The sequence below is a fragment of the Malania oleifera genome, chromosome 4 (assembly GCF_029873635.1).
Source record: "Malania oleifera isolate guangnan ecotype guangnan chromosome 4, ASM2987363v1, whole genome shotgun sequence".
Taxonomy (NCBI): Eukaryota; Viridiplantae; Streptophyta; class Magnoliopsida; order Santalales; family Ximeniaceae; genus Malania; species Malania oleifera.
Genome location: NC_080420.1, coordinates 82,087,867 through 82,113,263, shown reverse-complemented (window position 1 = coordinate 82,113,263; position 25,397 = coordinate 82,087,867). Strand labels below are relative to the sequence as shown.

The window sequence follows — 25,397 nt, the reverse complement described above, 5'->3', positions numbered from 1 at the left end:
TTTTGGTATCTCTGTTCTTTTTTTTTAATCTTATTTTTGTTTTGGCTGCATGGAAAGAGAATTTTTAGTTTGGAATATCTTAAATCTACACACCAACCTCCCTCTTACACCTCCTCCCGCAAAAAAAAATCAGAAAGAGGGTATGTGTGCTGACAAATCTGCTCATCTGCAATAGGTTGTCCTTCACTATGCCCTTTTTTACTTATTTTATTTATTTATTTATTCTTTGGTCAGTTGAAAAGGAAATTTCTATCAAATGTTTGTGATTTTCTTTTATAACAAAAGAAGATGTATTTAAAAAAAAGAGAGAATGTACAAACTGGGTGAGTATGACAAAAGATGATATGCAAAATGATCCCATTTCTTCTTTTAGTGCAGACTGGGCGGTCCTTTACCTTCTTAGGATTTTCACTTCAGGAGATCCTTGAATGATAGGGAAACAATTGAGTTATCTTCTTTTTTGGTTATGTTGAATAATTGTAGGGTATCTTCCAAAAATGATAGTTGATCGTGGTTGTTGGATTTGTCGGGTGTTTATTCTTGTAAATCTTTCTGTGAGTTCTTGGTTGGTACCAATTTCTCCTTTGCACTCTACAAAGTTATTTGGAAGGTCAAAATCCCCCCTAAATCAAAATGTTTCTTTGGTTGGTTGTGCTTAATAGGATAAATACTAATGACTTGCTGCAGATTATGAGACCTTTTAAGGTTCTTTATCCTGATATAAGTACGCTTTGTTTTGATTGTTCAGAATCTCTTTCACATCTTTCCTTGGATTGCGATTTTGCATGGAAGGTTGGAACAAGTAATTCAATTATTTTGGAGAAAGTTGGGTTTGTCCAAGGACAGTGGGTTGTATCCCCAGTCCTTCCAAAGGTGTTGGTGGCACATCTGTTGTATCCCCAAGACTATTAGAAAAAGAATCAGAAGTATAGCTATGCTGACCCCAAATCCTGTTCAATAGCCCCCCATCATATTCAAAATCACTAATGCCTTCACTATCTTTGTCCAAAACATCACCCGACTTCTTTTTTTCCTTGCACATATTACCCTTCTCACTAGAAACACCCTTCCAAACAAATACTTAATATGTCCACGTGAATCTCTCTTAAGAACATTTCTAGTGAAGAATTTCTATTAACTTCAAATTTCTTTCCCACTTCAAAGCCCATCTGCATTTCCCTTTGATGAGTATAAACCTTTTTGACTCCTATAATTAACAGAATTTACTCCCGTACGAGTATAATTTTCCTCTGAACTGACAATTTTCAAGGAATCTTCCTTTTCTTCATCTCTAAAGACTTTCCCTCTAAGAAGGCAGAGTCATCAACCAAGCCCAAACTGCTGCTTTTAACCTCTTTGTTGCCATGAACCTGCTTCAAAGACAAGCAGTTAGCATCTTGATTTTGCTCCAAAGCTTGATCAGTTCCAGGCAGCTCTTCAACAACTGGAGAAGGAATTTGGGCGCCGTTCACAACGGGTTGAAGATCCTCTTTCCACATGCTCTGTTCATGTGCTTTAAAATTGGATTTTGGGCATGCCCATTAACATGCCCCAGCAAGGCAACAGCCGGGTTATGCTCCCTTTCATTAAATAAGCCCAAAAAAGTTTCATAGCCCAATGTTTTTAAAAGGCTCAATCGAGGCTCGCCTTAGGGCTTGCTTCAAGATGAGACATGCCTAGAACACCTTAAGGCTTTGTATAAACTCTGAAGTACCAACTCCCCAAAAGGCAATGCATTATACACCAAGTGTTACACATTTGTACAAAAGGCATGCCTTTTGCACCTTTTTAGTTTAGGCTTATGAATTTTGAGAGTGTGACTTTGAAGTTTTATTTTTCTAGAAAATTTTAAATCCATGTTTATACAAAAAGAATATCATAATATGAGTTGGTATCTAAAAATTTTGAACCTCAACCTTCCCAAAATAATGCAGTTGCATCTCAAATCTTGAAAATAACTTGCACTTTGTGAAGTTATAGCTATCTTTTGGCATGATTTACTTAATGAGCTCAAGTTAGTATTTTCCGAATGGCAAACAAGCAGTTTACAAATTATGTATATATTTACAGTTTATTTGTTGTTTCCTTAATTATTTATTTATTTTTTATAAAATATATGTAATTTATTTACATAGTTTATCTAAAAAAAAAATTCTCACAAGGCTTATGCCTTGCCTTTGAAGTGTTAAAATGCTTGGCCTTATACCTTTGCCTTTTAAAATATTTCTTTTAACTGAACATGTGCGTGCTCAATAACCTGGCCTAACAACAATTTAAAGAGCCTCCTGCTCTCATAAAAAATTCGGCCTATGTCTAAAGAAATCATCAGAGATGCAGGCCCACACTATCCCACCTAGCCTTCACCGCCCCATCTTCCATGAAGGAAACCCTAGCCGCTGCTGAAATCTTCAACTCTCCATCTGAAACCTTAATCATCTTTGACTGGTCCTTGTTTACTCCCTGCTAAGAAAGGCCAAAAGCTTCCCTTTGCATCTTCCCCTCAAAATGAGCACAAAAAACTTGATTCAGATCTGAAGACGCACCATCCTCCAATGCAGTATTTAGTCAGACCTTTCTGACACCATGAGACCACCTGACTCCAAGTTTGACTGTCACAAATTTTGTCGCTCCCTTTGCCATCGGCACCAGGAAGAGGAGACTTCCTCATAGTACTAAGTTCCTCCCCAAATTGAATCGACCCATCACCTTCAGACCCTCTAGGAACAATAACAGAAAACCTCTTACCTCTCCAACCATGCCCCAACTTCAGAAATTTCCCAAAACTCATCACACAATCGCCATCGAATAAGTCACACTGCCCAACTGAAACCTTTGAAAAACACTGCCCACACTCCCAAGGATCAACAAAAAGCCACCCAAGAATCATTTTTCTGCATCTGCCGATAGCCTTACCCACCTATTGCGCACCTGATTTTTCTCAAGAACAAACAAAGCAAGAGCCTCCTCCACTTTTTCCAATCTCCAATTAAAGGTTGATGTGGATTGAGCAAACTCCTGGATTCATAATCTAAAACAGACATTGTGCACTGCGAGTAATAAGTGATAGTTAGAAGAAGCTTCAGGAAAGAGAGAAAGACAGCTCATTGCAAGAGCTCTCTCGTTGTAATATCTTTTTCTCTTCCAAATTATGTTTGTAAATATTTTGATTCACCCCTCCAACTAATCTCTGAAGGTACATAATACATATGCAAGAAAAAATAAATCATATGCATGTGCGTAAATCTATTTGCTACAGTGGGTTCCCCCCCTCCTCCTGTACTTGTTTTTTGACTTCATTAAATTATTTTTGGCCACTTTTCTTTGTAGTTTTTGAGGGTTCTAGCCCTGTGGACGTCAGCAAACATCCTTAAATCCACTTCTTTGTTCTTTTGGGCTTATATTGATGACTTTCACCATGTCGAGGTGAAATCTGTCCCTAAGTTATATCCCCTCCCTGTCACCAGAGAGAAATAGAATTGATTAATCCTAAGTCAAAGGACTGAGAAGTGAAGTATTTTGTTGTTACACATTTCAGAATATTTTAATCCACCTTCCAGTCACCCCTCTTCAACAGTTATATGCACACACACACACACACATTTGTATGCGCACAAGTCTTGTCATCTGTCACAGATCAGCTCTAGTTTGCATATTCTAGATACGGTTCTAGCCCTGTGGACGTCAGCAAACATCCTTAAATCCACTTCTTTGTTCTTTTGGGCTTATATTGATGACTTTCACCATGTCGAGGTGAAATCTGTCACTAAGTTATATCCCCTCCTTGCCACCAGAGAGAAATAGAATTGATTAATCCTAAGTCAAAGGACTGAGAGGTGAAGTATTTTGTTGTTACACATTTCAGAATATTTTAATCCACCATCCAATCACCCCTCTTCAACAGTTATATGCACACACACACACACACACATTTGTATGCGCACAAGTCTTGTCATCTGTCACAGATCAGCTCTAGTTTGCATATTCTAGATACTGCTACAGTGCTTGCAAAAATAACTAGAGGTGAAAGCATCCTAGTTCTTATCATCATCATCATCATCACTGTTATCATCATGTTCTTCTTCCTTTTTTATACTTAAATATAGTCATTTGTCTGAACAAAAATAAGAAATAGTCATTTGAAATAGGTCATTCTTATCTAAGTAGCAATTGGAACTTTTGATAGAGTGATCACATATGTAACAGATACATGTTGAACATGAATGTTGCTTTGACATGCTTGGACACATGTTTATTGACATTAAATTTTGATGCAACTCAAATCACCATTTCTTTGGTCAATAAACAATTTGAAGTATTAGTATTTGATTATTCGAATTTGACTCTTGCTTTTCAAAATTTTCGTCTGTATTTCATTTTTTGTTTCTCATGGTTGGACGTCTTGTCCTCCATCTTGTGTATTCTTTCTCTGTCTTAATAAAATCTTTTCCACATCTTCTTTGCATGTATACTGCCTCAACCTTACAAAATCCCATTAAAGGATAGAAATACAAGCAGTCTACTTGTTCTATTAGCCATGGCTCTCTCACATGAGTCACATCACACACACACACACACTCTCTCTCTCTCTCTCTCTATTGGCTGAATTAGAGAGAGATAGGAGGAATTTTGGTCCTTAAGCTTGTCGAGATCAAAAGGAGATCTTTTGAGCAGAGGTATAAGAAGACCAATGGGAGGAGATTTGTTCATGTTGTGCAGAAAGGTAGGGATCTGGAATTGTCTTCTTAGAATACCAGTGTTGACAGCGCAATTGCTTGTAGTTGCTTTCCCTCTGTGCAAGGGTCAATTTAATAAGAGCAAGCCAAAAGACACTGCAGTGCTTGAAGCAAGTATCTTGATGCAGGTCTGAGTTTCTAGGGAAAGCATTGCTGGATTGAAGATTTGGTGGTAAAGGGTCTACTCCCATGTTATTTGGAGGATGGGAGATCTTGAGTTTGAATTCCAAAGGTGGGTCCTGTGAATTTAACTCATGAGATTTCATCTCAAGCCTTCGTGATGTGGCCAACATGGATCATATTTTTATTTTATTTTTTATTTTTTATTTTTTAATTTATTTATGTTATTTTATTAGGGTTATATCTTCAAGATTCAGGGTTTTTATTTTTATTTTTAGTAAACAGGTATTTTAGTTTAATTAGATTTTAATTTAGTTTTCCTATCTTCCAGGATTGTAAGTCTATGAAAGGCCCTTATTAAGTTTTATTTTGATTTAAATTGAGAATTAACATTGTTGGACGTTGGTCCAGCACGAAGCATAAAGTAGACTCTGAACTGACATGACTATTAGCTTTATATGACAGGGTTTGTAATTTAAATTTAAATCGCCACGTCTATTAGTGTTTGATGGTTTTATCTATGAGTTTTAACTCAAACTTGTAGGGTTCATGATTTCGAATTTAATCTCCTTCCATCAACTGCCATCTCTACAGCCACCGGCATTCCCAACATTAGCCACCACCATCCCTCCACCACTTCCAACCAGCCGCAAACATATTCAAAAAACAAGGCATAGTTTTTGCATAATGGAGCCCTAATGTCTAGAAAACTCTAGAGGGGAAACAACTTTGCTCATCACACCCAAAATCGACGAAGGGAAGCCTCCATAGCGCAAGCTTCCATCGTTGTCCTTTGCAAGCTTCACTGTGGTTGACTTTGCCAAAAACAAACCCACGCTAATCAACCTTTGTCTTTGTTGCTGACGAGCCTCACTCACCAAATTGGAGCTTTCCTATGCATTCGAGTTTTGCCCTCAACGGTTCTGTTATCATGTCATGCCATTGCTGCCAAAGCTAGATTGAAGGTCCTCACAATTTGTCCATTGCTATCATTTGCCATGGACGACCCCTCAATCTACCTCACCAGAGCTTCCACCATATTCGTTGACCTGTAGGAGCATAGAGACAAGTCTGCTCGAATTTCAACCATTGAAGAGGCCAGCCCAAATTTCATTCAAATAATTGTAAGTATCTAGTTGGTTCAACCAGAACTGGTCCAACCAAACACAACCAAACTGGATCAGCCAGCGCGGATTGGATTGTATCAGACCAAACAAGCTCGTCGAGAGTGATTCTAGCTAGCCAAAAGAAAAAAAAAAAAAACACAGAGACACACACAGAGAAGAAAGATGGTGTCACAAAGGACCAATTTGATCCAGTTGTTCACCAAGTGACTCAAATGTTTTGAGTGGAAAACAGAAAGGAAAATTCAAGAATTGACCACTCAAGTAGCTTCTTTCAATTCTCAAGTTGCTACTTTCCAAAATCAAAGTCTTAGTAAATTTGAGCATCTCAAGTCTCCAATTTCAATTCTCTCTTCCTTTATTGATCTAAGTCACAAACAGAAAGGATTTTATGAACTGGGAGCAATCTAAATGTTGTGTGACCATAATACTTTGCTGCCTTAACTTAAACTCTTAGCAATTTGGATGATGGGATCATTGTTGCTTTGCTTTTGCTCGCTAGAGAGGGTGACCTGTAGCTTCTCTTTTATCAGATCAACTAAATCAAGAACATCTTTCCTTATGGCAGTGTCTGCTCGAAGGAAGAAAAGATTGGTATTTCCATTCTTTGTCTCAAGGGCCTCATAAGTACTTGGTGGGATAGTGTTATTCATCAGTGTCAAATTTGGAGGCAAGCGCCAATTACCAAGTTGAACCTTGTGCCATATGATGGAGGAAAATTTCATTCTAATCAATCATTAATTGAAGATGTACTTCAAGTGCGTGCCTTGAGCCAACAAGATAAAGATAGTGAAACCTAAGGTGTAGTTCCAAGAGGGGGGCTGAATTGGGTTTATTAAAAATTTCTTTGATCCTCTTTATGAGCTCTTGTCTCTTTTTACAATCTCTTAAGGTTTATTTTTGTTAATTAGGCAATACACACTAACTCTTATTTCCTTTTAATCAATTCACAATCAATAAACACAATCAATTAATTTACCATTCACACACAACAACCACAAGACAAGAAATCAATTCGGAATATTGAAAGGTCCTGCAAATGAATGTTCAATTCTTGTTGTTGATTTATGAATTTGAATATTGCAATGACAACCAAACACCTTTTCAATATCAAAACTTAATTAAACCTTCAGCTAACAAGTTTGGGGTGTTAACCAATCAACGTAATTCTTTTTAGTTTCCGCAAGCCCAAGAACAAATTAGGCTTTTTTGGGTTTACTTAAATTCTAATAAGTATTACTTTATGATTTCAAGTATTAAAACATTCACGCAAGTTATATTATTGCTGAAATTAAAAGGAGAGTAGGGAGAAGAGAATAACACCACCACTTTTTGCGAGGTTCGGCTTAACCCAGCTTACGTCCTCGCCTTAGGTCAACCACCTAAGGAGTTAACTAAATCTTGTTCCTTCTGGGTGGAACAAAAAATCTTACACAATTTACCCTCTTTTTCAGGAAGAGAAAAACTTCTTCAAGCACCAGCCTGTGCTTGGTCCAACGATCCAATCAATGCTTTGAACTGTTCAAAGTACAAGAAGATGGAAAATAAATCTACGTACAAAAAATACTCTCAAAATTTAGAGCAGGTTGTACAAATTGAGATCTAAATTGTACTTATAAAAACCAAAGCAAAATAGAATATATGAAGCTCTAAAGTTTTAGAAGTCACCGATGGTTCTTAAAAAAAAATTGAATTGCAACCCGGAACCGAGTTTTGATATTTTCAATCTACCAAAATGGTAGAATTCCTCTCCAGCAAAAGATGTGAGAAAATTGAACTCAAGGATAATGTCTCTCTCCAACAAAATGATGTGGGCAGATGGAGCTCAAGGAGAATTTCAGTACAAGAAGAGTTTCAGCAAAAGACTTATTAATCTCTCTTCTTTTGTATTCTATCTTATATTTTTTTTTCATTACCTAAGGTGGTATTTATAGCCTTTTTCAAAGATCAATGTCCCCATCAAGTTAGGTAATATTTGAAAAAAAATGTTGACTTAATTTTGAATTTCAAAATTTTTCATTACTCTAAGAGGTATTTATATGTTTTTTCAAAGATCAATGTCTCCATCAAGTTAGGTAATATTTAAAAAAAATTGTTGACTTAATTTTAAAATTCAAAATTTTTCATTACCCAATGAGGTATTTATATGCTTTTTCAAAGATCAATATCCCCATCAAGTTAGGTAATATTTGAAAAAGAATTGTTGACTTAATTTTAAAATTCAAAATTTTTCATTACCCAAGGAGGTATTTATATATTTTTTCAAATATCAATATCCTCATTAAGTTAGGTAATATTTGAAAGAGAATTGTTGACTTATTTTTAAAATTCAAAATTTTAAAAAAGAACTTCCCGTTTGAGATCTGAAATCTGCTCTGCGTGGCAGTCGTCTGCCACGACATGGTAGTCGTTTGCCATGGTTAAATCTGAAACTCAGAATGTTGGCAGTCATCTGCCAGAATATAGGCTGTCGTTTGTCATGGTTAAATTTTAAACCCAGAACACTGGCATTCATTTGCCAGAACACTGTCTTCATTTTAAAACACTCAAATTTTGCTAGTCGTTTGTCCATAGACAGACAATCATCTGTCAGATGCTTGACTTCTTTTTATTTTTGAAAACTTTCCTTCCTTTAAGACCTTTGTTGCTTTGATTTTAAAAATATATTTTAAGCTCTTTTAATAAGGTGTTTCTTATTTTCTTTTGACTTATGAGAGTTTCACATATCTAAATGACATTTGGTTTAGAAGTACTTACAACAGTCCTTCTAATTATGATCTCCTTAAATCAGTAGGTCCTTCAGACTTCTTCAACCTCTTGAGGTTCACTTTTGACTTTGGGTTTGCTTGCCCTTAACTTCTTCATTTGTTATCCATTGCTTTTGATATTCTGAGGAGCTTCCACTAGATTAGAATTAAGCTTTTAGTTTATCAACCTTGAGAGTCCTTTTACCTAAGAACACATTACTCAACACCAAATGTTAAAGCATCTTTCATTTTGTTATCATCAAAACAAGATTGAAAAGCCTAGTTAGGCCAACAATCTCCCCCTTTTTGATGATGACAAATAAGTGAGGAGTATGTGGTCATATGTACATTTTAATGTTTACCCTTTTTGATTGATGTCAAAAGGGGGAGTAGTATTTGAGCAAAAATACTATTTGAGCATGTTGAGCGTCATTGAGCAATAAGCATGATTGGTCTTGAATCTACAAATTGTTAAAGTAATGCTTATTGTAAGGGGGAGTAGAATCATGCTAGTTGTAAGGGGGAGATTTTTTTTAGTGCGTATTCATATTTTTTTTGCTTCTCATTTGTCATCATCAAAAAGGGGGAGATTGTTGGCTTAACTAGGCTTTTCAGTCTTGTTTTGATGATAACAAAATGAAAGATGCTTTAACATGTGGTGTTGAGTAATGTGTTTTTAGGTAAAAATACTTTCAAGGTTGATAAACTAAAAGCTCAATGCTAATCAAGTGGAAGCTCTTAAAAATATTAAAGGCAATGGACGACAAATGAAGAAGTTAAGGGCAAGCAAACCCAAAGTCAAAAGTGAACCTCAAGAGGCTAAAGAAGGCTGGAGGACCTACTGAGATCATAATTAGAAGAACTGTTGTAAGTACTTCTAAACCAAATGCCATTTAGATATGTGAAGCTCTCATAAATCAAAAGAAACTAAGAAACACCTTATTAAAAGAGTTTAAAATATATTTTTAAAATGAAAGCAACAAAGGTCTTAAAGGAAGGAAAGTTTTCAAAAATAAAAAGAAGCAAGGCACCTGATAGACGATTGTCTGTCTATGGACAGACGACTGGCAAAATTTGAGTATTTTAAACTGAAGACAGTCCTGGCAGACGACTGTTAGTGTTTTGGGTTTAAAATTTAACCATGACAAACGATTGCCTATATTCTGGTAGATAACTGTCAGCATTCTGAGTTTCAAATTTAATCATGGCAGGCGACTGCCATGTCATGGCAGACGACTGTCACGCGGAGCAGATTTCAAATCTCAAACGGGAAGTTCTTTTTTAAAGTTTTGAATTTTAAAATTAAGTCAACAATTCTTTTTCAAATATTACCTAACTTAATGGGGATATTGATCTTTGAAAAAACATATAAATACCTCCTTGGGTAATGAAAAATTTTGAATTTTAAAATTAAGTCAACAATTCTTTTTCAAATATTACCTAACTTGATGGGGATATTGATCTTTGAAAAAGCATATAAATACCTCCTTGTGTAATGAAAAATTTTGAATTTTAAAATTAAGTTAACAATTTTTTTTTAAATATTACCTAACTTGATGGGGACATTGATCTTTGAAAAAGCATATAAATACCTCATTGGGTAATGAAAAATTTTGAAATTCAAAATTAAGTCAACATTTTTTTCAAATATTACCAAACTTGATGGGGACATTGATATTTGAAAAAGACTATAAATATCACCTTAGGTAATGAAAAAAAAATATAAGATAGAATATAAAAAAAGAGAGATTAATAAGTCTTTTGCTGAAACTCTTTTTGTGCTAAAATTCTCCTTGAGTTCATCTGCCCACATCATTTTGTTGGAGAGAAAGAAATTCTACTTGAGTTCAATTTGCTTACATCTTTTGCTAGAGAGGAATTCTACCATTTTGGTAGATTGAAAATATCAAAGCTCGGTTCTGGGTTGCAATTCAATTTTTTTTTTTGAACCATCGATGACTTCTAAAACTTTAGAGCTTCATATATTCTATTTTGTTTTGGTTTTTAGAAGTACGATTTAGATCTCAATTTGTACAACCTGCTCTAAATTTTGAGAGTATTTTTTGTACGCAGATTTATTTTCCATCTTCTTGTACTTTGAACGGTTCAAAGCATTGATTCGTTGGATCAAGCACAGGCTGGTGCTTGGAGATGTTTTTCTCTTCCTGAAAAAGAGGGTAAATTGTGTAAGGTTTTTAATTCCAACCGGAAGGAACAAGATTTAGTTAACTCCTTAGGTGGTTGACCTAAGGCGAGGACGTAAGCTGGGGTAAGCCAAACCTCGTAAAAAGTGGTGGTGTTATTCTCTTCTACTTACTCTCTTTTTAATTTCAACAACAATATAACTTGCGTGAATGTTTTAATATTTGAAATCATAAAATAATACTTATTAGTATTTAAGTAACCCAAAAAGGCCTAATTTGTTCTTGGGCTTGCGGAAATCGAAAGGGAGTACGTTGGTTAATCAATATCTTGCGGAAACCGAAAGGAAGTACGTTGATTGGTTAATACCCAAAACTTGTTAGATGAAGGTTTAATTAAGTTCTGATATTGAAAAGGTGTTTGGTTGTCATTGCAACATTCAAATTCATAAATCAACAACAAGAATTGAACATTCATTTGCAGGACCTTTAAATATTTCGAATTGATTTCTTGTCTTGTGGTTGTTGTGTGAATGGTAAATTAATTGATTGTGAATTGATTAAAAGGAAATGAGTTAGTGTGTATTGCCTAATTAACGAAAATACGAGAAAACCTTAAGAGATTGTAAAAAGAGACAAGAACTCTTAAAGAAGATCAAAGAAATTTTTAATAAACCCAATTCACCCCCCCTCTTGGAACTACACCTTAGGTTTCAATTGGTATCAGAGCAAGGTTATAGCAAAACCTAATAAGTAGCTGTATAAAGATCTAAATTGCACAAATAGGAGTAGCTCCCTTATGTGAGGGTCAATCCTCAACTAGGCCACCTATTTTTTGTGGATTAAATTATACCTTCTGGAAGCAACGAATGAGAATCTACCTTCAAACTATGGACTGGAAGGCATGGAACGTTGTAACAAATGGAAATTTAATCCCCACTAAGCTAGTTGATGGAAAAGAAGTACCTAAAGAAGATAAAGAACTAAATGACTCGGATTATAAAATGTTGCAAATTAACTCAAGTGCAATAAACGCTTTATACTATGTACTTGATGCAAATGAATTCAATTTGCTCACATCTTTTGCTGGAGAGGAATTCTACCATTTTGGTAGATTGAAAATATCAAAGCTCGGTTCCGGATTGCAAGTCAATTTTTTTTTTTTTTTTAAGAACCATCGGTGACTTCTAAAACTTTTAAGCTTCATATATTCTATTGGCATTTGGTTTAAAAGTACTTACAACAGTCCTTCTAATTATGATCTCCTTAAATCAGTAGGTCCTTCAGCCTTCTTTAGCCTCTTGAGGTTCACTTTTGACTTTGGGTTTGCTTGCCCTTAACTTCTTCATTTGTCGTCCATTGCCTTTAATATTCTGAGGAGCTTCCACTATATTAGCATTGAGATTTTAGCTTATCAACCTTGAGAGTCTTTTTACCTAAAAACACATTACTCAACACCACATGTTAAAACATCCTTCATTTTGTTATCATCAAAATAAGATTGAAAAGTCTAGTTAGGCCAACAGATAGAATGCTGAGAAAAAGAGCAAGAGTTAGAAGGATAAAGAAAAGGTCTCTTCAACATAAGCCACCTCCTGCCTTGCCAAGCCATTTGATTCTAAGTGGGCTGAACATTTCTTAATTGATTTCTATAACCATGGGTAAAAAGGACACTCTTATCGCCATTGTCCTACAAATACTCATGTTTCCATAGTAGAGACTACTAAATATCCATATATGGAGCTTGTGACTGGCAAGAACTCTACAGATGATGAGATTGTGAATGCATTTGAGTGTTCAGGGGATGAAGATGAGGAGGGTCATGTTAAATAGAGTATGTGTTAGGCCTAATTCAAGGTTGAGTTCTTTTTGCCACTAGGGGAGATTGATGCCAGCTAGCATGGAGGATTTTTTTTTACTTTCATTTTTTTTTTTATGGTATTTTTATTTGGGTTATATCTTCAAGGTTTTAGGTTATTTTTATTTTGGAAACTAATATTTTGGTTTAATTAGGCCTTGATTTAGTTTCTTTGTCTTCCAAGCATTGTAAACCTATACAAGGCTCTTCTTTCTTAAGTTTTATTAAGATTGGATTGAGAATGAATATTGCTGGATGTTGGTCTTGCATCACTTGGTTAGGCTGTGGGTCAAATACTTGAAGGTAGCACTTGCCATGGCTCGCCTAAAGTAGGGGCAGGTAGTGCCAGGTTTGCTTATGAGTTAGTTCCTCTAGGCTTCTTTTATCATTGGCTTGATTGGGCGCTAGGATAGGGACTCTTGTGGTCGTGCCCAAGGAGGGTTTCCATGAATTGGTCGCCCTCTTCTATCATTCTTAGCCTAGACAAGAAAAAAAAAGTTTAAAAAAGGAAAGGCCTTTTAGGATTCCCAAATCAATTGAGATTTCTAATTAATGTGTTAGGATTCCCAAGTCAATTGGATCTATTTAATGATAGATTCCCAAATCAATTTGGATTTCTAATTAATGTGTTATGATTCACCAATCAATTGAGATTCTATTTAATTTTTAGATTATTTAATGTTGGGATTTTTATTTAAAGTGTTAGGATTCCCAAATCAATTGGGATTGAGTCCATTAAGGACTTGGATTGGGATATTTTTACATTCCTAATAGGAGTAAGTTTCCATACCCTATAAATATTAAATATGTAACCCCTATGGGGCTTCTTCATTCAAATAATAACATAATTCATAGCTAATTTGGAGGTAGTTCCCCTCGAAGTGATCAAACCTTATTTTCTCTTACCATTTTCCCTTCTTTAAATTTCCCTAACTTCTCTAGGGTCTTATCATTTGGTATCAAAGCCGATGTTTTTGTGGATGCTGTTAACCTGACAAAAGCATGATCTTTGAATTTTCAATCTTCACTCGTATGCAATGGCCTAAAAAAATTCAGCAGTCACAGATGGAAGCTAGGCTAAAGGATAAACTTAGCAATATGTTTAAGTCTCAATTTGAAGAGATCTAGGCATTGCACTATAAACTACTCATTACATCTTCCTATAAAAAGAGAGAAGATGATGCCTTTACATCAGCTAATCATAGGGAGCATTTGTACATGCACGACCAAGGAGAGCGTGATCATGATCCTTCTCATTTGAAGGTGGGATTTCCTTCGTGGGCTAGTCATGACCCTACCGATTGGGTTTTTAAGGCTGAAAATACTTTCGTTTCCATTGCACTCCAAAACATTTAAAGTTGAGATTGCTTCTATTTCCTGGATAGCGATGCTATTCAATGGAATGACTGGTTTGAAGCTCCTTATGGAATGCCTTCATGGGAAGAATTTGTTTCTAGATTACTTATCTGTTTTGGGCCCTCTAGATATGAAAATATTTTTGGAGAGCTTCCCAAAATACACCAAACTAGCATTGTCTTGGAGTATCAAAAATGATTTGAGTGGCTATCAAACAGGACTAAAGATTGGAATGAAAGCCAACTTGTCAGTACTTTTATTGAAGGTCTCCTACTTAATATTCGGTGTAAGGTCAATATGCGTTGGCCACGAACTATAACTACTGCAATTTCCTTTGCATGGTTAGAAGAAGAGAAGTTGGGAGAAGAATGACATTACTCCAAGAAGACCATTAGCAAGCAGAATGTCAGTAGCACTATCACACCACCTGCTCCTTGCAATCCCCCTGCCAAACGATTGACTTAAAAACTTAAAGAGCGAATACCAAAAGGTTTGTGTTGGCATTATGATGAAAAGTGCCATAAAGAGCACCATTGCAAAAAGGGACGATTCTTGATGATTAAACTAGTGGAGGAGCTAGAAGAGGCTGAGGATGACCCCCTTATTCAGATCAGAAAGGTATAGAATCTAATGATAATGATGAAACTCTCACTTCTTCAATTCATGCTTTAACTGGTTATGCTAGTCTTTTGACCATGAAAATTAGTGGCTTCCTAAAACACCAACTTGTTACTATTTTAATTGATATGGGTAGCACTAATAATTTCATGGACACTAAAATTGCTAAACAACTAGCCTATCCTGTGGAGCAATGTGAAAGGTTGCAGATGAAAGGCCCTTGACATGTCAGAGCAAGTGTCTAAAGGTTAAATGTACTTGCAAAACCGTGGGTTGTATGTTGAGATTTCTTTTTGCTACCACTAGAAAACTATGAAGTGGTTTTGGGTATTGAATGATCAAGGACATTAGGTATAACTTGGAATTTCTCTAAATTGGTTATGAAATTCTCTATGAATGGCCAGAGAGTAACTCTTAAAGGCAAACGTTGTGATAATTTCACCACAATTTTAAGCTATCGTATAGAGAAGCTCGTTAAGAAGAAGTGACATGGTTGCTTAGTACAATTTTGAGCACCAGAGGAGTTACAACATTAGTTTGGCTAGGATGAAGGGCTAGACTTTCTTATTTTCATAATTTTCTGACTTATTTGTGAAGCCACTGGGATTGCCACCTTAACAAGCACATGATCACCGCATTCCTCTATTGCTAGGTAGTGTCCCTACTAATGTTTGTCCTTATCATCTATCCTTATTTTCTAAAGTAGAAATAGAAAAGATAGTGAGAGAAATGTTAGATGCTGGCATAATTCAACCGAGTGTCAGTCCATATTCTTCTTCTGTCTTATTGGTGAAGAAGAAGGATGGCTCTTGGCGGATGTGTGTTAATTATTGAGCACTGAACAAGAACATTGTGAAGGATAATTATCGTATCCTTGTTGTGGATGAATTGTCAGATGAGTTGGGAGGTGCCTAGCAGTTCACCAAACTCGACTTGAGATCAGGCTATCACTAGATTCGAGTACATGAGGATGACATTTAGAAAGACTGCGTTTAGAAATCACGATGGCCACTATGATTTCTTGGTTATGCCTTTTGGATTAACCAATGCGCCTTCAACCTTCCAATGTCTCATGAATGACATTTTCTAACCTTATCTACGTAAGTTTGTTCGCATATTTTTTAATGATATCTTGATATGTAGCTCATCTCCTGAAGATTATTTAGGTAATTTGCGAATTGTACTCACTTCTCTTCATGAGCATCATTTGTTTGCCAAGAAATCTAAATGCATTTTTGCTTGACTGCATGTGGAATACCTTGGACGTATTGTTTCCCAAGAAGGTGTTTTAGTTGACCCTTCTAAAATACAACTAATGACAGATTGGCTTATTCCACAAGTAGTCAAAATGCTGCAAGGATTTTTGGGGTTGACTGGTTACTACCGCAAGCTTGTCAAGGATTACGGAAACTGAACAAGCCTTTGTCAAGCTTAAGCACACAATATCCACTACACCAATTCTTGCCTTGCCAGATTTTGACAAGGTATTCATCATTGAGTCTAATGCATTAGGAGCTGGCATTGGTGCAGTTTTAATACAAGACAGATGCCTCTCTGCTTTTACCAGTAAGGCTCTTTCTTCATCCCACATCAGCATGTTTGTTTATGACAAAGAGATGCTAACCATTGTGCATGCAGTTGCAAAGTGGAGACCGTATTTAATTGTTCGGTGTTTCCAAATCCGAACTGATTGCAAGAGCCTGAAGTATATTTGGAGCGACAAATCTCTTCCAATGAACAACAAAAGTGGGTCAATAAGTTGTTGGGCTATGACTATGAGATTATTTACAAGAAAGGAACCATGAATGTGATGGCAAATGTACTCTCATGTCTTCCTGAACATGTTGAACTTATAGCTATTTTCTACTTGCATGTACTACTCTTGAACAAATTAGGAAGGAATGGTGGGAAAATTCGAAGACTAGAGGTATTATCCATAAGCTACAAAAAAGAGCCAACTTCAGTCCCTCCTTTTGGGACTCTTTAAACTTATTGTATAAAGGGAGGATTTTATTTGTCTAATTCATCCCACAAGAATAATTTGGTATAAAATGGGACAAAATTGTAGAAGCATGGATAATTTTGAAAAGTATAAAGAGGTGAGAAAAGATGCAAAAAAGGCTATTAGTGAAGTTAAACACAGATCATTTAATAGTTTGTATGATAGATTAGATACAAAAGAAGGAGAAAGAGATATATTTAAACTTTCTAAAGCTAAAGAAAGGAAGAGTAAGGACTTAGGAAATGTAAAATGTATAAAAAGTGAGGATGATATTGTCTTGGTTAAGGACGAGGACATAAAAGATAGATGGCGAAGTTACTTTAGTAAGTTATTTAATGAAACCCAAATAGAAGACTTAAACTTAGAATTGACAAATGAGGAAAAGACTAAAAATATGAGATTTATTCACAAAATTAGAGTTAATGAAGTTAAGTTTGCACTCAAAAAAGATGAAAAATGGAAAATGTATGGGACCGAATAACATCCCAATTGAAGTTTGGAAATGCTTTAGATGATAACAAAATTATATAGTTAACTACTTTATTTAACACAATTATAAAAACTAAGAAAATGCTTAATGAATGGAAGAAAAATACTTTAATATTTATATACAAAAATAAAGGAGATATTCAAAATTGTAATAACTATCGTGAAATTAAACTTATGAGTCATACGATGAAATTGTGGGAAATGGTAGGTGAAGAAAGATTACGGCTAGAAAAGAAGGTCTCAGAAAATCAGTTTGGTTTTATGTTTGGGAGATCTACCACAGAAGTTATATATCTTTTAAGAAGATTAATAGACAAGTTTAGGGAAAAGAAGAGAGACTTGCATATGGTATTTATTGACTTGGAGAAAGCAGATGATAGGGTACCTAGAGAAGTTTTATGGTGGGTTTTAGAAAAAAAAAGTGTATGTAGTAGGTATACTGATGTCATTAAAGATATTTAAGATGGAGTAATGACTAGTGTAAGGACTATAGATGGAGAAACTAGAGAATTTCCAATCACCATAGGTGTACATCAAGGTTCTGCTTTAAGCCCTTATCTTTTTGCTTTAGTGATGGACCAACTAACTAAGAACATTCAAAATGAGGTGACATAGTGCATGTTGTTTGCAGGTGATATTGTATTGATTGATGAAACTAGGGGCGGAGTAGAGACTAAGTTAGAAAGCTTTGGAATATAGAGGCTTTAGGATAAGTAGAAATAAGACAGAATATATGAAATGTAATTTCAATAATGGTCAGAGGAATATTGGAGACAAAGTTAGACATGATGATGAAGAAATAAATAGCATTTGTAGATTTCGATACCTTGGATCTATTATGTAAGCTGAAGGAGAAATTGAAAATGATGCGATGCATAGTGTTAAAGCAAGTTGGGTAAAATGGAGAAGACCTTCAAGTGTGTTTTGTGATCGTAGAATACCCTTAAAATTAAAAAGGAAGTTTTATAAGATGACTCTAAGACCAGCTATGCTATATGGATCAGAATGTTGGGTGACGAAAAAACAGAATATCCAAAATGTAAAAGTTGTCGAGATGAGAATGCTTAGATGGATGAATGGTATAACATTGAAAGATAAATTAAGAAATGAACATAATCGCGATAAGTTAGGTGTAGCTCCTATAGAAGATAAGATAAGGGAGGGACGACTCGGATGGTTTGAGCACTTGCAACGTAGGCCACATAGTACGCCAGTGAGGAAGAACGAGTTAGTTACTATGGGAGGTAGTAGAGGGGGTAGGGGGTATACCTAAAATAACTTGGAATGATATAGTGAATAAAGATTTAATAGCTCTAAATTTGTCAAAAGAAATGGTGCATGATCGCATAAATTGGCGGAAAATGATTTATATAGCTGATCCCATGGGACTTAAGACTTGGTTTTTTTGTTGTTGTTGTAGATATTAGAATAGTATTCTATTATTATTATTCTATAGAATTATTATTCTATATAAAAAAAGGTTTTTTTTATCCAAGATTGGAAAAATAATGATTGGATTATTCATTGAAATGCCTTTTTGTTTCCAGTTTTATGCTCTGTTTTGAACAATTCCTGTGAATGAGTTTTTTGTTTGAGAGATGGGCAAAGTGAAACAGCACCATATCTATTTAACACTGGTGTTACACGAGTGTGCACTGATTCATTTTTTGTTTGTAATTTGTCATGATATCTTGTTAATATTTGTTATGCTGCCATTTGGGTGCCATTTGTGAGGTTTCATACTTGTGTGTTTATGTGGGACTTCAATGATTGGAGATGTAATCTTGGAATTTGAATTACATTCTAATGGTTTATTTAGTAGTTTTCACTGTTTTGTCTAAATATTATTATATCCCTGACAGCGATGCTTCAGCTGTATGACTATTTAATTTTTGGCTCTAATGCTGTAATTATGCTAAGTCTTCCCCTTTTGTTAATAGACTTAGCACTTCTGTTGGCTTTTACTGTATGTAAGCATGTACCCGTTGCCTACCTATAGGCGCCTGCATGTGCTGGTGTACTAACATGACCTGGATCAACTAGTGCCTTTTATAGCCGATAAAAGTGGTGTGATCATTAATCTTCTCTTTTCATCCTATGCAATTTCAATCTCAATCTGTGTGTCTGTACATGTTTGTTGTGTGTGTGTCATTCTCTTTCTATTCACCAGGCCAAAGATTTGAGTTGTCCTTTGTAAGTACTAACTTGATCATGTGAGTGCCCTCAGTTCCCGCCTCAGGTGAAATGCAAGAAAAAAAAATTATCTGCTCTTCCAAACATTCCAAATCACAAAGAACTTGAATACTTTGGAGCCATTGTTTCGATTGTTTTTAATTCAATTTTTAGTAACACTACGAACAATTATGGGGTAAACTTAAAAAGTCATCGTTGAACTTTTAGCTAAAGTACATTGAGATTACTAGACTTTGAATTGTTTTATTTTAGTCACTGAACTTAAAATACTTTCTCAATGTCCATTACTCCGTCAAATCCCAAGGCTACTCCATAAACTCTGCCAATGTGGAAGAGTTTTTTGCTTGCACAGCAGCCGTAAGACCCACTTGAGAGCATCTCAATGCTTTCCTGATAAGAACAATGATATGAGAAAGACATGCCCTGGCCGCAGCTTGTTCGTGGGAGGAGGCCATGTGTGAACTCCTCCTCCTGCTATAAGGCCCTCTTGCTTGCTAAAACATGAATGATGTGTGAAGAGGACTGTTTTGATGGTGAAGGTTAACGCAGTTGCTGCCACCAAACCTATGCTGTGATGGGTTATGACCCTTCAAGGTTTAGTTTCTGGCATCAATGGAGGCTGCTGGAGGGCACCATTCATGCCCTCACTTCCTCTAGACTCAAATAGAGGCTTCTCTAGTTTTTTTTACCAATGCACAAAGATAACAGGAAAGGGAAGAGAGAAGAGGGAGAAGGAGGAGGAGAGGGGAAAGGAATAGTGTGGGGAAGAATATCACTTATGCTAATGGAGGTTTTCCATCCAGCTACTGTTAAGCTCGCCCCTCAGGTTTGGTTTTCTCTCCAAAAAAGAAATGGAAGAAGAAATGCATTGACATGATCAGAAGTGTGTCCTAGGGTTACGCATACCTTGCATATTGGCAAGATCAATGTTGTTGCCTTGGGACTAGACAAAAGGATGATCATTGAAACAATATTTGAGATATATTGACTGCAATAAAGTGATTTAAAGTTTAGTTACCATAATGAAATTTACCCACAATTACTATATGAGAAAACTCAAATAAGTTGTTCATCTAAGTATGATATTTGGCAGTTCTAAAAAGTTTGGTAACTATGGGAGCCCATGCATCTAGTTTAATTTTTATTTTGCAAGGTGAAACTGAGCTTGGGTTCGAGACTTGGGAGCGGCCTCTCCAAAAATGGGGGTAAGGCTTGCCAACATCCACCTCTCCCAGACCCCACTCAAAGTGGGAGCCTTGTGCACTGGGTATGGCCTTTTAAGGTGAAACTGAGCTGTCTACTCTACAATGTTGATATTGAAGCTGATTGTCAGTATGGTGGAATGCTTAAGCAGCTTCAGATGTTATAATCCTGTTTCAATTGTAGTCACAAATAGGTTTGCCAATCAACGTGGAAACTAGTTAGTTTTTGTCTCCTAAAACTCCAAGCAGAAATTCCATTTTATTGAAATTTTGTAGGATTTGACAAATTTTTAAAATTATTATTGTTTATTTATTTATTTTTACTATCTTCTCAAATTCATACTGAAAAGGTGTACAAATTCATATTAGTGTAGGTCTTTACATTTTTCTATTTAAAGCACATGTTAATTACTTTTTCTACTAGAGATCCTTTCCGCTGACCGAAGAAGAGTATCTTTTGAGGCTTGATGATGTGGCAAACAATTTAAAATGTTGGGGAGCTGTCTCACATATTCGGAACAGCCTAGCAAAGTTGAAAGAGCGACCTCGGATAGGAAAGGTGAGGAAGTGCTTTGAGAGTTTGCAAATAGATGTAGTTCTCATGCAAAGACTAAATGCTTAAATGCTTATTTGAAGCATTTACATCTAGCTAACCTTCAGAACTTTACCCTAGATGTGAACCAACACTCTTTCAGTTGTTTTTAACCATTATTTTGAGACAAAAAAGTGAGTGAAAAAAAAGGTATGTTCATGAGATCTAGTAGTTCTCATTCTTAGTTGAGCAAAGTAAATCCATGGTTTTATTTGATATTGGCACAGGCAGTTAGCATTTTCATTGATATGGATGAATCTGGGGGTCGTGCTAATGAATGGATCTACAAGTAGATTACTGGGGTAGGCCAAGAGTTGTTCCACCTCTAATGCTGTATCCTACTTTGTGTGGAGCTCATGCCACTGGTGGTGTATCTTCAGTGGTCAAGCACTTTTCCAAAGTTCCTGCATTCAGTGGCGCTACTGATGTTGTCAGAACTGCAAAGCCAAAGCATAACTGGTTTGTTCCCTGTGTTTGGTTCTCTACATGCATGTAGCATAATAACAATCTGAAGGAATTCATTGTAAAAGCATCCTCAAGATTGAAAAGTTGAATTTCTTTTTGCTCTTCTATTTTATTGTGCCATTCATTGTAAAAGTATCCTTCAACTGATGATTTATTGAAGGTTTCAACACGCTCGCTGCTTCAATGTCTGAGAGAGCTTGGGAGGAAGCTCTTTCAAATGGAATGAATGCTGATTTTGGCTCAATTTAGGAATTCTGTGCCAAGGGTTCATTTTATCATTTCTTTCAATAGAACTGTTTCTTTTTCGAAAATAATAGCTTGTGCATTTCTCAGTGTTCCTCGCGAGAAGCTAACATTAGGGAAACACATGGTGGATCGTTGTTAAGGAATATTTATTCAGGCCCAAAATATCAAAAGATCTTGATTTTAAAATGTTCTGTAGCTAGTCACTGGGGAAAGAGTGGTAAAAAAATGGGTTTATGCGCTCCACTCACAGTAGTTCAATCTCCCTAGGAAGATATTAGCTTGAATTTCATTTTTGGATCTACCTTCAACTCAAAAGGGGTAAGGATTCTATTATGGTGGATGGTGATAGGTGCTTTCGAGTGACTCATTTCATTCCTCATTATATGATAGGTGCTTTCGAGTGACTCATTTCATTCCTCATTATAAAGCCATAGGTGCTCTTTATATTGATGGTTTGTATTTTTAAGGAATTAATTAGTGTTCAAAAGTCATTTGTTTCATATTGTGATATTTAATACTCGTGTGACTTTTGGAGAGCTCTTTGGAGGGAATCCATTTCATGCGTGGTTTGCAGAATATGGGAAGGGGATGGAATGAAATTTAAATGAGAACATGAATAATTTAAGTGATAAATTGAATTTTATTCTACCTCTTATTTTATTCTTGTGTACTAGATGTATAGTCAAATGGTTATGTTCAATAGGACACTACTTTCTATCCTCAAATAAGTGATTTTTTTTTTAAATAAAAAAATTATATACTCAAATAATTATTATTTATAAATAAATTCACTTATATTCATATTTATTAATTTATAAATTCATTCATTCATTACAAGTTGTTACAAAAATTAAATAACTACTTTTTGGAATTGTTTCAAAAATTATAACCTCCTATTTGGTGATTATACTCTCTCTCTCTCTCTCTCTGTAAGAATCCGACCCAAGATATGTAGATTGAATAAATAACTAAAGGGTAAAAAGGTAAATTTTGTAGGCTCCGTTCACGAAGCCATTGTTATCGTCGACGAAGGCCCTTATACTTTTCGTCGTCAAAATTTAGAGCCTCGTCTACAAAGAGAAACCAAACGTATTGTAAAATATTAGAATAGGGTTTGTCGCCGAAGGAGCTAATTCGTCGACAAAATGTGTGGATGATTCGTCGACGAAAGCGCCGTTTCGTTGACAAGTTTGGCCGGGTCTAAGGGGCTATAAATATCCCCCTTCATTGCCCTTCATTGCTTAGTTGCTAAGAAAGGTAAAGCTCTAGCTCTCTCTCTAGAACCAGCGGAATCTCTCCTTCTCTCTTCGATTCTTCGCTGTTCGTCGCTTGATTCAACGATTCGATGTTACTGTGTGGATCAGAGGAGGAATCTCTACATTTTTAGCAGATTGGAAATTTGTTTCGAAGATTTTCAGGTTTTGACTCAAAACTAAGGTAAGGGTCCGATTTCAGTTTCGTTTCAGAATATATGTAGTAGTAAGAGTTATAGTGAAGTATAGTTCTAAAATGTTTAGGTTTTGGGAACTCGGTTCGTAGTTTTGGAGTCGTAGAGTTCGGGTTTGTGGTATTCGGGAAAAGGTAAGGGGATTCTATTTATATCAGTTATTTTTTAAATCGGGATCTGTAAACCTGTAGTTTACGATTGTATGTATGTTTTGGCTACTTATTTGGGAAAATCTATCAGGTGAAAATGCAGGATTTTTGGGTTACAATTATTGGGAAAATTTGGGATTTCGGGTATCATCTCTATTTTTGGTTGGAAAATCATATGTTTTATAAAATGGTAGTAATGGGATGACCGTACCTATATTTGTATTAAACTGTATTTCTCAAACTGAAAACGATATGATTTGTGTATGGTCAAATAAGTGTGGAATGAACTGTTGTATGTAAAATGTTTCAGGTTTTGTAAAATAGCTAGGGGCTGCTAATTACCGTACGCTGATGAGTATAGGAACATGAGTTCCAAAACTGTTCCAGGTTTTGTAAAGCAGCTAGGGGTGGCTAATTATTGTACGTTGCCGCCATGTCTCGACTTATTACTGTGGGTGAGAGTGTCCAACTCTATATCTGAGGGTGTGAAATATCGTCTGTTTGTTCTGACTAGTCACTGATAGGTGTGAGTGGACACTGTACTGGCAACGGTATCATTGTGAGGCTTCGGTTATTGCAGGGTATTGTGTGCTTGAGTGTGATGACACTGATCGTATGTTTGATATCGTATGTACTGGAACTGAATTGTGAAAGTACTGGAATTGTATTGTATTATGTTTTACGTTGAAATAACACTCGTATGCCACACACTGATATAACCTGTTTTCTTCCTTATTGAGAGGTGTCTCACCCCAAATATACAAATATTTTTCAGGTCCTTTGGGTAGCCAAAATTTAGCATCCTAGCGTCCAGAAGTGTGGGGGTCAGTTAGCTACGTAGAGTACCTGTGTAAGTATGGATATTGTAACTGGGGTGTCATTGTTGGGTTTTGTAAACACTCGGGGTATGTATGGTATGTTGGAATGTAAATCCTAGTTATGTATAGACTCTAGTATGGTACGTGGTATTGTATGATGTATGTATAGAAAGAACATTTCCGCTGTGTATTTGATGAGTATGGAGATATATATATATATATATATATATGTGAATGTGTATAGGGTGTATGTGTACCCCACCGGGTCGGACCCTTATTCAATGTAGTATCATGTATGTTTTAATTGATACAGAGATGAGTTAGGTTACTATATTCATACCTGAGACCCATGTGTGGGTTCGAGGCGTGATAGCTTGGTATTAGAGCAAAACCAAGTTGTTAGGTCTTGTAGACTTGGTTAGGTGTAGTTATGTATACATACCAGAATATAGGATGTAGGAAATGGGTAGAGTAGGTCGAGGGTTTTGTTGCTAGACGAGGACTCATTGACGGTGTTCTGTGCTTTTCTTGGAATAACGATTTTAGTAAAATCACAGCAAACCATTGATGGTTTCATGTCGATGTGGTAGGACAGACCTGGACCATGAGAGTAGTAGTTAACATGATTAGCTTTCAATGATTGTGTTAACTATGTATGATTAATGAAATCTAACCGGTTCCTATCCTATTTTCAGAATGGAGCCCAAGGATAACGACTTGAATAGTAGTTCTGAGAGGACTGCGAGTGATGGGTCTCCTTCTGTGCCTCAGGGTTTGACGAGGCGGATTATGCAAGAGATCGGGCGAAATGTTAGGAGAAGTGAGCACTCTCCTACTACTATAGGTTGTACCATAGAGAGGTTCACCCGCATGCACCCTCCGACGTTTACGGGATGACCCAATCCGATAGTAGTAGAGAACTAGGTGCAGAAGACCGAGAAGATATTGGAAGTTCTGCACTGCACTGACTAGCAGAAGGTTCTTTATTCTACTTTTCAGCTAGCAGGAGAGGCTGAAAGATGGTGGATAACTGTGAGTTTGCTTGAGAAGTAGAGAGCTGGTCCATCTGGTATGACTTGGAGCCACTTCAAGGAGGT

General features: G+C 36.0%; 1 protein-coding gene across 1 annotated transcript in view; it reads left to right on the top strand.

Moving 5' to 3' along the window:
- LOC131152722 (uncharacterized) overlaps positions 1 to 21,884 on the top strand; it is a 32,943-nt gene extending 11,059 nt beyond the window's left edge. Inside the window, exons 5-7 of the mRNA XM_058104549.1 lie at positions 20,535 to 20,648; positions 21,008 to 21,142; positions 21,403 to 21,884. Of these exons, the coding sequence (XP_057960532.1) occupies positions 20,535 to 20,648; positions 21,008 to 21,142; positions 21,403 to 21,468 (315 nt within the window). The 3' untranslated portion in view covers positions 21,469 to 21,884. The remainder of the gene's footprint in view (positions 1 to 20,534; positions 20,649 to 21,007; positions 21,143 to 21,402) is intronic.
- The last annotated feature ends 3,513 nt before the right edge of the window (positions 21,885 to 25,397 follow it).